Source organism: Triticum aestivum, chromosome 6D (genome assembly GCF_018294505.1).
Source record: "Triticum aestivum cultivar Chinese Spring chromosome 6D, IWGSC CS RefSeq v2.1, whole genome shotgun sequence".
NCBI lineage: Eukaryota > Viridiplantae > Streptophyta > Magnoliopsida > Poales > Poaceae > Triticum > Triticum aestivum.
The window spans coordinates 153,087,214-153,105,959 of NC_057811.1; the positions used below are offsets into that span (position 1 = coordinate 153,087,214).

Genomic DNA, 18,746 nt, shown 5'->3' on the forward strand with positions numbered 1-18,746 from the left:
TGTACTCAGATATTGTTGCTTCCGCCGACTCTTGTGTTTTCAAGCTTATGTATTCGATCCCTCGAGGCCCCTGGCTTGTAATATAAAGCTTGTATTATTTTAATTTATGTCTAGAGTTGTGTTGTGATATCTTCCCGTGAGTCCCTGATCTTGATCGTACACATTTGCGTGTATGATTAGTGTACGATTGAATCGGAGGCGTCACATAGAGCAAGTAAGAAAATGAATGGCCGAATAGTGTGTCATATTTAGATTAATATATAGTGTGGTCAGAAAAGCTGAAGAGCATCCAAACAAACAAACGTTTCGTACCAAATCCAGGCGCATCAAGGAAATCGATAGTTGAATACAGCCTAGCCATAAAAAAATAGAAACGACTGACCATTGTTGGAAGCAAATCACTTACCAATAATGTAAGGATTTATTTTATCAGTTGTATTAGCTTAAACATTGCCTCAATAGCAAACACTTTCACTACTCACAAGTGCATAAAATGCACAGGAATCACACCCTTTTGGGTTGTCCCGGCCTTTAGGAAGTTCATTTTTTCTTTATAAATTCAAATATCACACAGAAGTATCTAGACATATATTGAATTTTTATCATGTTGTTCCCTACATACATGAATTATATTTAATAAGTATTTTTGTCTATGCTTCACGAAAAGACTAATGCGTGGATTTAGAATAGCAAGTACTAAATCTACCATGTTGTGTAGCCCATAAATGAACATGCATTTTGATGAAATTGTACATGTGTGCAGCTAATGTCTACAAGTACGTCTCTTCTGTGATGAAACTTCAAAATGCTCTTATTTATTTATTCATTTATTTATTGAGAAACAGGCTCACTGGAGCCAGGGTCAATTTTGAATTTTCTATTGCTTCTTATCCTATGTTTCTTATCCTACTAGAGTGATGCATACCTTTTTCATGAAGGAAAAAACTGCATTTTGGCCACAAATAACCTCTCCTACTAAATGAATCACACTTATTGAAGAGAGTACAAATAACATCGGCAGCATAGTTCCACTGATGATCTCCATTACAATTCACAAGTTGGCCATAGGTTACAGTTGATAACTCAAAACAGGACATAAGTTACTCAAACACAAAGAAGATAGCACTGAGCACAGTTCAGCACGCTGGTCATGGTTTCAAACATACGAACATGCGAACTAGGACGTTTTCCTAGTCAGAATGCCTATAGGGTTAGGGCAGATGGCGTGGGTCCAAGTTATCAACGAAGATTTCCGCAGCGATGTTTTACTTGATGTTTAGCCCTCGATGCTTTATCTATGTAAGACTTGACCATAATGGTCCTATTTGTGTAAGACGCTTTGTAATGGATGTAAACTCTTGATACTCAGTCCGATGTGTACGATGAGCATTGATCCTTGGGATCACTGTGCACACACAATCGGTGGCTTCGACTGCATAAGTCGGGTTCCCCATACAACACCACCACGAAGCTTCACCACAATGGATTGTCGTTCCGAGCTTCCGTCTAGGGTGCTCAAACACCCAAAAGTAACAAGATCCGCAAGGGATTAGTGGGGGGGATCAAGTATCTCTTGGTTGTAGATCGAGGCCCTCTCAGCCAAACCCTAGAAAATCAACAAGTTTTGTTGGCTAGGGAGAGAGATCGGGCAGAAATAGAGTTTTGAGCAACAATGGAGTTTGGGGGGATAATAAGTGAGTCTTCTTGGAGAAGAAGACCCCTATTTATAGTGGGAACAAATCCAACCGTTTTTCTGTCCACAACCCGCACACAAGCGGTACTACCGCTCGGGCGGTGGCTCCAAAAACACAGTGCATGGGCAGAGTGCCCCGAGGCGGTAGTACCGCTTGGGCGGCGCTACCGCTTACGGTGCAGTGTACAGGAAGCAACGATGATAGGGCAAAGTACGGTGACAGTACCGTAGAAGCGGTACTACCGCGCCCTGCTGCCGCCCTATTGTTGCGATGTGGCAAACCAATCCAGAGGCATATAAATAAGCGGTAATAGCAGCAGTAGTGTCTGGGCGGTAGTACCGCTTACAAGTGGTACTACTGCTCTACTTTCGCTTAGCAAACTGAGCTACAACGAGATCAACGATAGTGGAGCGGTGGTATGGGCTGAAGTACCGCAAGCGGTACTACCTCCCTACTGCCGCACTACTTCCGTTGAACTGAAATAGACAACCAAACGCTCTAAATAAGTGGTAGTACACAAGATACTGGATCAGCGGAAGTACCGCTTACAAGCGGTACTACCGCTGCCCAGAGCGGTACTCCCGCTGGTTAGCCCTAGGACAAGTTTCCAGAAAAACGGTGGAACTCGAAAGAAGCGAGATGGAAGGTGGGTGCAAAAGAAGATGTGTATGTAATGATTCGCGGTTTTCCTGCGACTCAAGTCCATTGAAAAACAAACCCAGGAAAAATGACCGTCTTGACTTTATATCTCCGAGAGGCACGAATCGTCTTGTGCCAAATGATAGATTATCTGAAATGCTCAATGCACATGCTTAATCCGCAAATGCATTGTCATCGATCACCAAAAACACTAAGAGAGAGATATGCCTTAACAAGGGCCCGACTCGTAAACATTTGCAGGAGGCCCGTAAACCGCCCACGATTCCAGTATATATGCCAGCTCCGGGTCGATTTAGGGTTCGCATCCGGCATCCTCCCATTCGCCCATTCCCCTCTGTCGCGTTTTTTCTCCTCCGACGAGAAATCCCGCGAAGTTCAGCCTAGATATCCGGCGCGTTTACCCACCCGAACTTGCCGGAGATGTCGTCGGCGGGTGCCGATTGGGGTGGCCAAGGGGGGCTCGGCGGAAGCAGTGGGAACGACGGCGACCCACCCCGCAAGCGCAACCACGACGCAGAGGCTGGGAGCTCCTTCGTCCGTCAGCGGGTGGACGAACGATGGAGGGAGCCGCGGGGGCGCGACACAGGCGCTCGGGTGTGGACGTACTTCCGTCGTCTCGACCGCACCTTCTCCCCCGTGCTCAATCGTCGCCGGGAGGCAGAGAAGGCGTGGTTCGAGGCCAATGAGGCAGACGCTGCCCGAGACGAAGCTGCGGCCGCACGCGTCCCGACGCTCTTCGAGGCGTACCAGCTTGCGCAGGTCCCCTCTAGCACCTTCGTGTACCACCACCTTCGCGGCAACCCGCCCCGCGAGGACGCCAATGATGGGAACGACTACGGCGACGGCGATGAGGAGTAGACTAGTATGCAACCTGTAGTATGAACTTCCGTATGCTATGTTTAATTTCCGTTTTTATGTATGAACTTTGGTATGTACTAAATATACGGGCTCGGTATGAAGGATCTGCTCTGACCAAGCGTCCCGCAAAATTCAAAATACGGTAAATGAGTTTTATGGGACGACCGATTGCAGGATCCACTAAAAATGCTCATACAGCGAATCATAGGCCACACATGCGAACAGCCCGGCCCGGCACATCGGCGCCTATCATCATCTCCCAAAAGAAAAATATCTTCCGCACCTGGACGGCCTCTCACCGTCTCGCGCGCCCCGTTACTGCCGGGTGGGCCCATTCAACCCGCGCTCCTAGCCGCTGGCTGGAATTTTTACACGCCGCGGGGTCGGGACTCAACCGGCGGCCGCAAAATCAAAAACTTCGTGCGCACCGCACACCACCCGCGACCGCGGAGGTGGAGCTTTCAAATCCCCCGCCTCTGCTTCTTATTCCCTCCCCGTCTCCAAATTTTCGGCGAAATTTTCCATTCCCCCACCCGCCCTTCACTCCCTTCCCCCGTCGCTCTCAGCCGCGCAGCGCTAGCTAGGGTTGGGACCGATTTGGGGCCTAGGGTTAGGTCAGTTTCCCCATGGCGGCGGCGGCGGCGGAGGGGTCCGGGGCAGAGGGCCGCGGCGAGGCCGGCGGCGGCGGCAGGCGGCAGCAGCAGCAGGGGTTGGCGGAGCGCCGGATGCTCCGCTCCCAGTACCACGCCATGAAGAGCCTCATCAACGGTACGCCCCTCCGGTTCGGGTTCCTTCTGCGGTTCCATTTCGGGGGTTTGGCGCGGTGCGATTCTGAGTTGTTTTTGTGTGCGCGTGTTTGTGTTGCGCAGAGGAGAGGGATGACATGGCGAAGGAGGACTCCGACAAGTTCGCCTCCATCATCACGCAGGTGGAGAGCTTGCACGAGCAAGGTAAGACCACGAATAATCATAACTTGTCATCAAAATGGATAAAAGGGGATGTATCTAGACGTATTTTAGTTCGAGATACATCTCTTTTTATCCATTTTGATGACAAGTATTTTCGGGCGGAGGGAGTACTATATTGCTCTTGCGACCCGCGCTTGTTTTTCCTCTCTCAGATGGGTGAACTGGGGACTATAGCCATGACATAAAAAAAGCCCCGGCCCTTTCGACCGGGTCTATCAGTCTGTCTTAAGTCACCACAATGTATAATCACAAGTTGTAATAATCTCCAAGTGTGAAACGGACTGTTTATTTATTTTCTAATAACGGATTCAGACGGGCTTAAATTACTAGAAGCAAACTGGTCTATAAACCAATATGTCCAGGGGACATCACTAGAAGTACACCGTCGAGCAAATGATGTGAACTTGTGTTCATGTAGCTTTGGCGCATCTTGTAGAATGTGCAGCATGATCATAAGCTTACTTTCACATCATGTTCGTAGTTCTACCTTGTTTTATTTTGGAGCTTTCTGAAGTATTCTGTATTTCCGTGTCATACAGTATAATGGAGCTGTCTATAGTAGCATGCATCATAAATAGACTGCAGGTTGTTCTTGCATGCTCATGTGGGACACATTTTGATCTTGTCACTCAATGCATGGCTGTTTGTCTGCAAGATTGCATTTCCAGACAAACGTGGCAAGTATTGGCATGCCTTGAGCTCACCGTGGCATGTCAAAATGTTTGCTAAATGGGTGTTGATGAGGGATTTTGGATTTTTTTTAAAGATTAGATGGAATCCGAAGGATTTCTATAGCTAAAATCCAAACCCCACTCTCCTACTGGAACAAGCCCTTACGTAAAATAACATGCCTATTATTTTCTATAGTTTATACTGGTCGGAGCTTTGAAATATTGATGCTATATAAAAAACACAAAATGAAATGTCCTTTCACACTGCAGTGCAGAGACCCAGGGAGCAAGTAGCGGACGCAGAGGCTCTGCTGGACATTACAACAACGTTGGTAAAATCTGTGAGGTCCCAGTCAAGTGAAGGAATCACACCTTCTGATTTCTTAACAGCATTGCTGAAGAAATTTGGGCAGCAAGCAACCCTTGATTCCGAGCCTGTCTCGTTGCGCTGGGCTGATGTTGGGCTTTCTGCTTCACATGTCTTCAGGGCTGCGCCTGGATGCTGCACCATGTAATTAAGCTCCTATCTTATTAGTTCTCAACAATTTTTTGCAGTGCCTACTTGGTATATGACTTAAACCATGCATGCTCTTAATCCTTGCAGGCTTGGACCCATGGATACAGAAGTAAAGCAGCGTAAGCTTTCAGTTGTTAGTAGAAAAAGAAGTGCCAGGCCAACTGAAAATACTTGTCCTGAAGAGGTATTCACATGCTTTTGTCTAGCATAATTAATAAAGCACTAGAGATTAATAACATCCATTTGTACATTTCTCCCATGATTTGTTTTGCCATCTGTTTGCCTTCTGTTATTGATGGGCGACATAGTTTGAACAATCTTTGGTCACTGTTGCGTAAATCTTAATTAATTCTATGCTTAAAGTTAGGACCCTGATAAGTGCCACACGTGTGGCACGAAGCAATTCCGCCTTGCCGTTTTTTATGGCAAGTTTAGTTACTCGAGGATGGCAACTTTAGTTGTGAAGCATGGCGACTTTCTGTTTGGATGGCAAGTTTCAGTTTTTTTGGGTTTTTTTTGGATGGCAATTTTAGTTATAAAAACGTCAGGGTAGTGTTACTTCGTGCCGCACGTGTGGCACTTATCATTTGGGTAAAGTTATCAATCACCTTCTGTTTTTTTTGAAAGACACATCTTAGGCAGTACCATTCATGTGTTTGCTATCTTCTGTAGCCGCTATTGAGTTTCTGGGTTGCTAGCTAGACTTATTTCCCTACCATAGCATTATTATTTTTGTCAGAAATGTATGACCACCTTCAATAGTGGATTCATATCATCTTCTTAATGTGCAGCTTGCTGATTCTTCGGAGGGAGCAAAGACAGACACTGACCGGAATGTGACTGTTGTATTTGATATCCTGAGGAAAAATAAGCGTGCGAGGCTGGAGACCCTTGTTTTGAACAGACAATCATTTGCCCAAACGGTTGAGAATGTTTTTGCACTGTCTTTCCTAGTTAAAGATGGCAGGGTGGCAATAAACATTGATGACAATGGGCACCATATAGTCTGTAAGAATTTTCTCGTATGGTTTCATTTGTGCTTTAATAGTACCACAGAGATGCTCGTGTATCTTACATAATTCTGTTGGCCTTGCGCAGATCCACGAAATGCGCCTGCTGCTAGTGCCATAGCGTCAGGAGAAGTGTCCTACAGCCATTTTGTTTTCAGATATGATTACAGAGATTGGAAGGTACTGTTTCTGATCATAAAGCGCTCTTACGGTATTTCAATATTTGACCTGGATGATCAACCTCATTGTTTGTAGTGCATTCATGCAAGAGCAGTAAAACCTGTATTGACTTCTGTTAATAGAAATTGATAAATAGAAACAGCTTTCTATTTGATTTCAGTACCACTATGACCGCATGGTGCTGCTGCGTTTGTAATGGTCCCTAGGTTAAATCATAGGGTAGATCAGAATAGTCTTAAGAAGGAAGAGCAAGGTAACAGGGTTAGAGGAGGCAGCAGGAGATAAGAACTAGCACATGGTTGGTTGATCATAGCTGAGTGCACATCCTCTCTTATAGAAGGATGGATAACATGGTCCATACGGATCTAATCCTAACTTTCCAAACTAATAAGGTTGTATACCTTGTTTGAATGACTAGGGCTGTCTGCCCCCTGACTAGATGGGCCATTTATGCAGTTTATTGTCTTGGATCCATCAGCTTAGCATCCTTTATTTAGTTTGCAACAGAAATCATCTTGACCCTCCTAACTTACGAAGAATTTTTTTGACTCTGTTTGCATCTTCCTCTAAAATGGCTCCAATATTTGCTAAACCAGTGACTCATTTTCTCTCTCCAGTCCCCCTTTGCGGGCAAGATAAAAGCACACAGTATCAGAATTCATCAGATGCTGTAGGACATTTTAATCTCTCAAATAATCTGATCTTTCCTATCTTTTGACCTGTTTTTAGCTGATGAAAGAAGTCGTCCCTGAAGGGCAAGAACTGATGCCGCACAGGACCGCGCACAGCCTCTCTGCTGAAGAGCGAGAACAGCTGGAGCCGTGTGCGCAACGAACACCGATAAGGAAACTTTGCCGGAACCGAGGTTTGGTTCTTCAGGAGCAGATGGTTGTTGCAGAGACACCCGAGGAGGACAGAAGCTCCAAACGCAAGCGTCTATTCATAGATCAGGAGTGATGATGCCTGTTTGAAATGCCCTACGCGGCGGCCTACCCTGTGTTTGTATGTGTAGAGGTATCGCCTGATTAACGTATCCATTGTAGAACAAGGTGTACCATAGCACCGCTTGTGCTAGTTATTACCTTGGGACGAGATTCCTCCGGGAGAGGAAAGAGCGCAATAGAAATGTAAGCTCAATAGAAATGCTACTGTAGTTCTTTAGATCAGTCGGCTTAAATAATGTTCTTGGATCGGACTTGTGTAATGACGCTCACGGTAATATGCTTGCGCTGATAGAGAAAAAGAAAGGGTTTGCTTCTAGCTGAACCACAATTCCTATCCATAATCTGTAACTTCTAACAATAAGTGAGTTTCTTCCACTCCATTTTTAGTCTTGCCTTTAGATCATTCCTCCACTGAACTGGTAAACCGTTGGGATATGGCAGGAATAGACGAGAAACTTATCGGTTTGTTTACCGACAGGAGAAGTAGAGCTTCTGTTTATGCATTTCTGAGAAACGGTGGACAAACGATCACCATAAACACCATGAGGAAGAGAAACGTTTTGATCTTAGGCCCTCAAGACGCGTCTGGCCTGCGCAGCTCGTCCTTGCCATGGGCGAAGTGGCACCTGCCGGCGAAGGCGCACAACCCGCCGGCGACGAAGCTCACGCACAGCCTGGTCTTGAAGCTGCTCCCGGCTCCCATGGGCTTGCCGAGCTCGCGGTCGCCGTGCGCGAAGTGGCACCTGTCCCCCCACTTGCACCCCTCCGGCGCGCCGTGGTTCTTGCAGAGCCGAGTCTTGACGGTGGCCGGTGCAGTGGCAGACATGGGCACCCGTGGTTGAGCCGGGTCGCCGCCTAGGTCCAACTTGCTCATCTTCTTGGCAACGGCCTGGCCGGGTTCCTGGTCGCCGCTGGGAACGCGATGGAGGAAACGGCAGTCCTCGCCGAAGGGGCAATCGCCGGCGCTGCACAATTGGGCGAGAAAAACAAGATCCACCGCGAGGAATTACATGAGAGAAAATTAATTATACAGCTGATGTAGCGAAATCCTTGTTCGTAGGTACTGTATGAAATTTTGTTCGCTGGTTTGTTAGCGCCACGGCATTCTTTTTTTGAGAAAAATGAAAGGAAGTGCAGTTTGATGGGAGCAAACATGACAGGCATGCTTGCGGAATGCCAACCTGAAAAACCTGGTGCATATCTTGTCTATCTTCTTCGATTTGCTTCCTGCACGCGTTCGAGGTGGCTCCGACCCTGTTACATCAGAGGAATGTCTGAATCGCATAATCCAAAAATGAAAAAAAGCGCAGTTCCATGAACCACCAATCAGGCGTGCTGTTCCATAAAACACAAACCTGTCAAACTATTTTCTTTGAAGAAAAAACACAATTTGAGTGAGGCGGCCATCTAAGACAGAAGAAGAGTGATGTACAAGTCTAAAGTCACAACATGGCCAAAATTACAACACAGCACTGCCGGGAGGAGAAGGGACACCGGCCGTACTCACCACCCCGCGGTTCCGACTCCCATGTGAGTGATGCCGCTTCGACCTCCCTCTTACATGCGTGGATGCCAGCGGGCAGCTTGTCGCGGCAGGCCTCACGAACAGAGAGCAGGGACTCCTTCGTGTAGGTGATCCTCCTCTCCTCCACCCTGCGTGCGCTAACTAGACCCCGTCATGAACCACGCATCAAAGACGCCCACACATGCTACTCTGCACACATCGGCACGTACAGAGCTGGGTAGTACCTGGGAGGAGCATCGGGGTCAGGGATCGAGCTCATCTCGACGGCGGACGGCGGCGGCGGAAGGAGCACAGCTTGTGTGAGCAACACTGCTAAGATCCACAGCTTTATTACGGCGATCCCGAACCGGCCTATATATGCACGCGTCATGGACTCATGGCCCCTGCGGCAACAATCAAGTAAATAAATAATAAATGACCGGAACACGTGAGAAACACGGGAGGCCAGCAGACGGCGGCCGGCGCCCTCCCAGGGAGCGTTACGTTACGTGCGTACGTGCGCTAGCTCATCGATGGGTGCGTGCGTACGTGCGCTAGCTCATCGATGGGTGCGTGTCCCTTGTTCGCTTGTACTGTACTACATCAGTGACACGGGCTATTTTCCATGAGGGAAAACGCTCATGCATAGGATAGAAATATTGTAGGAATAAGAATTTCATAGAAATTTCATAGGAAGTGAGATTACATGCATCTCAATTTCTATAAAGAAAGAAATGTCATTTGATGCACAGAATATGAATTTTTTTATTGAGTCTACGTTAATGTTTTTTTTTCCTTTGAAATGTTAATGGGTTGGACCCCATCCTACAAAGGAATGAGAATCCATTCCCAACAACCAAAGGGCTCATAGGAATTTTTCCTTTGAAAATCCTATCATATGAAATTCCTACAAGATTCCGACAAACCAAAGGAGGCCTTAGGAGGAAGAATGAACCCTCGCAACTTACCTACGTGTTGCCGTTGATAGAGGGGACCCGCATGATGGCTTCCACGGTGTTGTCTTAGACCCTAGAGTCAGAGGTACTAAGATCAAATATAATACCCCTAAAAAAGGACAAAATATAATACTAAGACCATGATTTTAACTAATAAAATATAAGTTGGAGGAGTGCACGCCTGGCCAGGGGAGTGGGCAAGGGATCTGCTGCGTCCAAACAGCAGCGGGTCATGATCCGCAGGCTATGCTTGGCTAACGAATGCGAGGAGATCTCGGATGAGACCCTGCTCATGTACGCAGAGTTGTTCTCCAAACCGTTGACGGACGACCAAATTGCTACGATTTTGGCCCTTTAGGTTGGGATGCTTCTGTCCTGCTGATGCAAGACAACAGGGCCGAGGTGGAGGCGGGGCACCGAGCGCCCGGGCCGGTGGTTTGTGGGCCTTCTCTATGGCGACACAACCATACAAGCTGCTGGTGTGGAATGTCAGGGGGCTCAACTCCCCAGCAAGGCGGAACGCGATCTTCCAAGTCATAGCAAGTGTGAGCCCGTCCATCATGTGTTTCCAGGAGACCAAACTGGAAGTTGTATCCCCTGAAGTCATTAGGCATTGCCTGGGTAATAGACTCGAGAGCTTCTTCTACCTCCCAGCTGTGGGCACGCGCAGTGGGACCCTGATAGCGTGGGATGCCACAATGGTGGCAGTGTCCAACCCTCGCCGGACTATGAACATGCTTACGACTTTGGTGAAGCCGGCCGAGGGGATCGAATGGTGGCTCACCGGCGTGTACGGGCCACAAGGCAACACGGAGAAAGTGGAGTACATGCAGGAACTTCTTGACGTTAGGGACTTGCACATCGGCCCCTGGATGGTAGCCGGAGATTTCAGTCTCGTAGTCAACCCCGAGGACAAGAGCAACGATGCGGTGAATCATAGAATGATGGCTAGGTTCCGGGCGCAGCTCAATCGCCTTGCCCTTAAGAAGCTATACCAAAACGGGAGGAGATTCACATGGTCGAACGAGCGGCAGCGCCCCACTCTTGACAATATTGACCATGTCTTCGTGTCTAGTTGCTGGGAGGATCTGCACCCGACGTGCCTTCTCACTGCCCTTGGGTCGGTGGTGTTGGACCACGCCCCCTCCTGTTAGACCTAAACGCGGATATTATGGGGGGCAACCAGTTCCGTTTCGAAGCCTTCTGGCCCAAGGCAGAGGGGTTCTTCGAGACCGTTGAGACGGCTTGGCACTCGGTGCCCGGAACGGGGAATGCATTCACGGCTCTGGACAACAAGCTGAGGGCAACCTCCAAGGCTTTGCAAAGGTGGAGTGACCGGTGGATTGGCAACGTGAGGTTGCAAACCTTGATCGCCCTTGAGGTCATTGCGAGGCTCGATCAAGGCATGGACAACAGGGAGCTCTCAGTGAGGGAGCATGGCCTGCGCAAAGTTCTGAAGCAAAAGCTGCTCGGGCTTACGTCGCTGCAACGCACGGTCGCGCGCCTGTGATCACGGATGCTGCAACCCAAGGAGGGCGAGGCGAACACGGCATACTTCCACCGGCAGGCGTGTCACCGGCAGTGGCGCAATGCCACCCTGTCCTTGCAATCTGATGGGCGAGTACTGACAGGCCAGGAAGAGATCGCCGAGGCAGTGGACAGCTACTACTCGACGCTATTTGGGTCGGCCTTAGATCGGGCCTTCGCACTGAACTTGGATACATTGGGCCTGCCCGTACATGATCTTGCGCTCCTTGAGGTCCCTTTCTCCTGTGAGGAGGTCAAGAAAATTGTGAAGGGGATGCCACTTGACAAAGTGCCGGGGCCGGACGGGTTCACGAGCCGATTATGTGCTTCATGATGGCACATAATAAAGGAAGACCTTATGCGGGCATTGGAGCACTTCTTTCAGGGCGACATGTGTGGCTTGCCCGCAGTCAACAAGGCCCTCATTTTGCTCCTACCTAAAGTGGCTGGGGTGGTTCGACTCAAGGACTACCGGCTTGTGAGCCTCATACACGGTGCAATCAAGATCTTTGAAAAGGTCCTGGTGACACGGTTGGCTCTGGAGCTACACACATATGGTGGGGAACCACAAAAGAGTGTTTGTGAGCGGGCAATCTCTTCATGATAACTTCATGCTTGTGCAGTGCACGACCTGCCGCCTGCATGCATTGTGGGACCCCACGGTTCTAGTGAAACTAGACATTTCCAAAGCGTTCGACACCATCCAGTGGCCGTTCCTTCTAGAGGTTTTGGAACTAATGGGCTTTGGGGCACGGTGGAGAGCTTGGATCTGTGGCATCCTTGAAGGAAATATGCCCTAGAGGCAATAATAAAGTTATTATTTATTTCCTTATTTCATGATAAATGTTTATTATTCATGCTAGAATTGTATTAACCGGAAACATAATACATGTGTGAATACATAGACAAACATAGTGTCACTAGTATGCCTCTACTTGACTAGCTCGTTGATCAAAGATGGTTATGTTTCCTAACCATAGACATGAGCTGTCATTTGATTAACGGGATCACATCATTAGGAGAATGATGTGATTGACTTGACCCATTCCGTTAGCTTAGCACTCGATCGTTTAGTATGTTGCTATTGCTTTCTTCATGACTTATAAATGTTCCTATGACTATGAGATTATGCAACTCCCGTTTACCGGAGGAACACTTTGTGTGCTACCAAACGTCACAACGTAACCGGGTGATTATAAAGGTGCTCTACAGGTGTCTCCGAAGGTACTTGTTGGGTTGGCGTATTTTGAGATTAGGATTTGTCACTCCGATTGTCGGAGAGGTATCTCTGGGCCCACTCAGTAATGCACATCACTATAAGCCTTGCAAGCATTGTAACTAATGAGTTAGTTGCGGGATGATGTATTACGGAACGAGTAAAGAGACTTGCCGGTAACGAGATTGAACTAGGTATTGAGATACCGACGATCGAATCTCGGGCAAGTAACATACCGATGACAAAGGGAACAACGTATGTTGTTATGCGGTCTGACCGATAAAGATCTTCGTAGAATATGTGGGAGCCAATATGAGCATCCAGGTTCCGCTATTGGTTATTGACCGGAGACGTGTCTCGGTCATGTCTACATTGTTCTCGAACCTGTAGGGTCCGCACGCTTAAAGTTCGATGACGGTTATATTATGAGTTTATGTGTTTTGATGTACCGAAGGTAGTTTAGAGTCCCGGATGAGATCGGGGACATGACGAGGAGTCTCGAAATGATCGAGACGTAAAGATCGATATATTGGACGACTATATTCGGACATCGGAAAGGTTTCGAGTGATTTGGGTATTTTTCGGAGTACCGGAGATTTACGGGAATTCGCCGGGGAGTATATGGGCCTTATTGGGCTTTAGGGGAAAGAGAGAGGAGAGGCTGGGCGCCCCCCAGGCCTAGTCCGAATTGGACTAGGGGGAGGGGCTGCGCCCCCTCCTTCCTTCTCTTCTCTCTCCCCTTTCCTTGACTCCTACTCCTACTAATTGGAAAGGGGGGAATCCTACTCCCGGTGGGAGTAGGACTCCTCCTAGGGCGCGCCATAGAGAGGGCCGGCCCTCCCCCTCCTCCACTCCTTTATATACGGGGAGGGGGCACCCCTTGGAGACACAACAATTAATCTGTTGATCTTTTAGCCATGTGCGGTGCCCCCCTCCACCATAGTCCACCTCGATAATACTGTAGCGGTGCTTAGGCGAAGCCCTGCGTCGGTAGAACATCATCATCGTCACCATGCCATCGTGCTGACGAAACTCTCCCTCAACACTCGGCTGGATCGGAGTTCGAGGGACGTCATCGGGCTGAACGTGTGCTGAACTCGGAGGTGCCGTGCGTTCGGTACTTGATCGGTCGGATCGTGAAGACGTACGACTACATCAACCGCGTTGTGCTAACGCTTCCGCTTTCGGTCTACGAGGGTACATGGACATCACTCTCCCCTCTCGTTGCTATGCATCTCCATGATCTTGCGTGTGCGTAGGAATATTTTTGAAATTACTACGTTCCCCAACAATCCTATCAACATCAACAACCAGGATCACGGTTAATGGGGTTCCTGGGGAGACAATCTTCAATTGTTGCGGCCTAAGACAGGGGATCCAATCTCCCCTATGCTATTCATCCTGTGCATGGTGCCGCTCCACGGATTATTCCATAAGGCAATGGCCGCCGGCATCCTCGCCCCCCTCCCATGCTCGAGCGTCATGCATCGGGTATCGATGTTTGCGGACGATGTCACTATCTTCCTCAAGCCGAAAAGGACGGATTTGGTCACATGCGATTCCATTCTACACATCTTTGGTCAGGCTTCTGGACTACAAGTCAACATGTCGAAGAGTGCCACACTGTCGATACGCTGCTCCCAGGATGAGATGGCCCTAGTGTGCGCCACCCTCGGCTGTTCGAGCACTACCTTCTCATGCAAGTATCTGGGCCTTCCATTGTCCATCAGGAAACACACATGACTACGCAGTTACAGGGACTCGTGGACCAGCTCGCGGCGCGTCTACCCCATTTGAAGGCGCGACCCTACCGAAGAGTAGCCGAGCAATGCTGGTACAGTCTGTCCTCTCTGTGATTCCAATCCACTCAATGCTGGCTCTTGATTTACCTCCGAGGACCCTTGCCGCCATGGTCAATATTTGCTGCGGCTTCTTATGCGCTGGCAAGGCAGACGCGGGAGGAGGTGCTTGCACCGTGGCCTCGAAGAGGGTGTGCCCACCCAAGTGGGCCAGAGGCCTAGGCATTTTGGACATGAGATGGATGAATGTGGCCCTCCAGGCCAAGTGGCTATGGTTGCAGCTGGCCAATCCGAATCGACCTTGGTCAATTCTTGTTCTCTTTACCGAAGGAATCGCGACAAATATTCCAGGTGTCGACCCATGCAGTCGTGGGTGATGGGCGAGGCACCCTGTTCTGGGAGGATAGATGGCTCAATGGGTACCGAATACAGGAGCTCGCGTCGCGGGCATACGAGCGAGTTCTAGCTCGCATGCGGAGTTCGAGAACGGTTTATGAAGCCATTACCAAGGAGAGATGGGCCGACACTAAAGGCAGAGGACGTAGCGGAGTACATGAGCATCTGGCCCACGGTCGAGGCGGTGCAGCTGGATGACAGCATGCTGGCCATATCGCCTGGTCCTGGGAGAAGGACGTTGCCTTCTCTGCCAAATCGGCCTACGCGGCCAAGTTCGCGGCTCGAGAGGTGTCGCCCACTGCGACATTCACATGGCGCTCGCGGACCCCACTTCGGTGTCAATTCTTCACATGGCTTGCGATCATGAACCACTGCTGGACGTCCAACAGATTGGCACGGAGAGGGCTGCTGCACCAAGACTCGTTGAAAGTGCGTTATATCGACTAGAGGGGGGGTGAATAGGCGATTTTTATAAATTCGTCACTGAGGAAATTTAACTTGAGGATTTTCCTAAGTAAGGAACTACAAGCGGCAGAATAAGTACTCAGGTGCATGCATAACAAAGCATTAGCATAGTCATCATGATGAAATGAAACATACACAGAGCACAAGTAGTGTGTAAACAATATAAGCAGGCTGAAGACAAGGTGACTGTAGAATTAGGATTGAGGAAATTGAGAAAGTCTTCAGTCAAAGTCTTCAAACAGTAATGATCAATTTCATCAACACATGAATGACGAAATGGAAGGGTTGAGGAAATAGAACCAGTAGCTTGGTGAAGACGATGATTTGGTAGACCAGTTCCAACTGCTGTGACAGTTGTACGTCTGGTTGGAGCGGCTAGGTATTTAAACCTGAGGACACAGAGTCTCAGACACACAGTCCTCACCGTATTCTCCTTGAGCTAAGATCACACAGACCTCGCCCAATCACTCGTGGTAAGTCTCCAGGTGACTTCCAAACCTTCACAGACTTGGTCACTCGGCGATCCACAATTCCTCTTGGATGCTCTTGATCATGATGCCTAATCGTCTGGAGGATGTACAGTCCTCAAAGGTAACGAGCATCGGTTCCACACAGGAACAATCTCTTCAGTGATGCTCAATCACTTTGAGTTTGTAGGTGTTTGGGTTTGGGTTTTTACTCACTGATGATTTTCGCTCAAAGTCCTCGGAGGATGGGTTGCTCTCAATGACAAGTGTCAGTTTCTCTCGGAGCAGCCAACCAACTAATGGTTGTAGGGGGCGACTATTTATAGCCTAGGGAGCAGCCCGACATGATAAAACATAAATGCCCTTCAATGATATGACTGTTAGGTGGATAAGATATATTGGGACAGCTGACACATAGCACGACAACGGTCGGAAATTTGAGCTCTCAAATTCCTCAGAGCTATCATGTTCCTCACTTGTAGGCAATCCGCACTGGCGAAGTCCTAACTCCTCAGTTAGAAAAAATTCCTCAGAGACCAGAAGATCTTCGTCTCTATCACTGAAGAAATTGACTGAACTGTATGAGATTTCCAATGGCTTCACACGAAAGGATTGCGTAGGTTTAGGATTTTGAGATGAGCATCACTTGGAAAGTGTTTCCTTAGTTTTACCTCGACCCCCTTTAACAGTATGGTGTTTCCTATGACTCAAGAAAGAGAAAATGAAACTATGAAAACAAAAGTCTTCATGCTTCATAATCCTCGCATCAATATTAAAGTCTTCAAGGTCACACAAATTTCCTCAGTTTCAAAGTCTTCAAGAAAACCAAAGTCTTCAACTGAAGACATTCATTTTTAGGGGTCGACTTTCATCGTAAATATCAAACTCCTCATAGACTTATAGAACCTGTGTACACTCACAAATATATTAGTCTCTTAATCTATAAGTCTTCAATACACCAAAATCACTAAGGGGCACTAGATGCACTAACACTCGTGCCCTTTCTGTGATCAGCACGACGAGACGATTAGCCACCTGCCCACGGAGTGTGTTCTTGTGAGAGAAATATGGGCCAAGGTGTTCACCGCTCTGGGCATGTCGCATGGCGCACCACAGGTAGGAGAGGCCTTGCCCGATTGGTGCACTAGACCGGGTGCGCATGGGCATCACGTGAGGACAATACATACCATATGCCTCCTTGCCACGTGGGAACTATGGAAGCATCGAAATGCCATAGTCTTCGATGAAGGGACGGCCAGCCTCCCGCGGGTTTTGCAAAGGATTGCGAGCGAGAGTAAGGTATGGAAGCAGGCGGGGCTGCTACGTGGAGAGCTGGATACGTTCTTTGTGGGGACACCGGAGTGGGCACACCGCGAGTAATCCGGTTAGGTCATAGGTGGTGCATGGCGGCGTAACGCCTTGTAATCTCTCGTTGTAACTAAATCGCGGAGGTTTTTTTTCCTTTTCTTCCATAATATATGATACGCACACTCGTACGTATTTAAGAAAAAAAAGTTATACATGCAAAAAATAATATCATTGTAACCTACATTTAAATACAAATCCAATTATATAATTTTTTATGACATGCATTAACATTTTGGTACTCAAATATGTGGTTTGACCACATATCCAAAATACCTTATGGACTAATAAATTCAGATGAAGATAGTTGTAGACCAATAGCTGGCACTTTTGCTTAGAGCACGACTGATAACAGAGCCAACTTCTGTAGAATGTTGCTATGTTATCTGTAGCAAATTTAATTGTCAACATGTATAAGAGTTGCTTCAAAAAACAAACATATCAGTTTCTATCACTTTTCGGTTTATTAGGCTCATCTTACAAATCACACCAACCAAGGAGGACCTATTTAAGTGCTAGGCAACATATTAATGTTACATGCGTGGCCCTCTCACTTGTTCATGCATTGGTTGGTTTTACACTGGAAACAAAATTTTGATAGAATTTAATATGAACATAGTTGTATTTGCATGTTCACAAGACAATGAGCCCCATGAATTGGAAATCTCTGATTTTTGAGATAGGTCCCCTAAACCAGAAAGGAGGGAATAAGTTAGGAAGTAGTGCTATTTTATTGACGCATGACACACCTCACACTCTCATAAAGTTTTTTAGAGTTTGTGCTATAACTACCTCTTAATCTACAGCCCGCTTCTCTTCTCTCTCCATTTCTCTCTCTTCGACCCAGCAAAAAGATAATATTTGAATTCTTATAACCTGCTTACATCCCCTTATTATATTTGGTCTTATGTGAAGCACAAGGATACAAATATTGTACTTTTTGCCATGTTAGGGCATCTCCAACGGCGACACACAAATTTTCTCTCACATCCGTCCGCGGACAGGGGGTCCAGTCCGCGAACACGGATGCGGGAGTCCGTCATCCAACGCTGCCCACATATATTTCAACAACTTATATATCCAAAATGTAAATGTTTTCGTCTGGTTTGCATGAAATCCGCCGTATTTGCACGAATTTCGTCCGGTTGGTTAAAAAAAAGTGCACTTACGGTCGCGCGGAGCTCCACTCCCACGACACGGATACACTACACTAGTCTACGACCGGCCGCGGTGGATCCCTTTGTCTTCCCCATGTTCGGCAGCCCACTCATCGGACTGCAGGGAGCCCCAGAGGTATATTCTTCCCGTGTATCTTCCCTATGTTCGGTTGCGCCGCTCATTGGAGTGGCAAAGAGGGTGCTTCAGCCGGAGAAGAAAGGTGCCTAATCCTCTTCTGTGAAGCCGAGGGTCGACAATGGTCTGTGCCGAACTGGGCAAGTCACCGGTTGTTCACACCGGCGATGCGCCGACTGTGGCCTTCCTGGGACCCAAGCGGCGGGGGCCTCCCGTGTTTTACTTCTCCTGGAAGATGGCGGCGACGGCGGGCGTG

The 18,746-nt window shown here is 48.1% G+C and overlaps 1 protein-coding gene across 1 annotated transcript; it reads left to right on the forward strand.

Annotated features, from left to right (window-relative positions):
- The first annotated feature begins 3,595 nt into the window (after window positions 1–3,595).
- Window positions 3,596–7,838, forward strand: LOC123144232 (non-structural maintenance of chromosomes element 4 homolog A). The gene is made up of 7 exons (XM_044563307.1): window positions 3,596–3,980; window positions 4,082–4,162; window positions 5,122–5,362; window positions 5,456–5,552; window positions 6,160–6,376; window positions 6,467–6,558; window positions 7,288–7,838. Exons 1-7 carry the CDS (start codon window positions 3,839–3,841, stop codon window positions 7,513–7,515), a joined length of 1,098 nt encoding a protein of 365 aa, XP_044419242.1. The 5' UTR covers window positions 3,596–3,838; the 3' UTR covers window positions 7,516–7,838.
- The last annotated feature ends 10,908 nt before the right edge of the window (window positions 7,839–18,746 follow it).

Excerpts from the sequence above, each read along its gene's own strand:
- LOC123144232 (XM_044563307.1), top strand. The coding sequence starts at position 3,839 with ATGGCGGCGGCGGCGGCGGAGGGGTCCGGGGCAGAGGGCCGCGGCGAG. Across the intron at positions 4,163-5,121 it reads GGAGAGCTTGCACGAGCAAG|TGCAGAGACCCAGGGAGCAA; the intron begins GTAAGACCACGA and ends TTCACACTGCAG. Across the intron at positions 5,553-6,159 it reads AAAATACTTGTCCTGAAGAG|CTTGCTGATTCTTCGGAGGG; the intron begins GTATTCACATGC and ends CTTAATGTGCAG.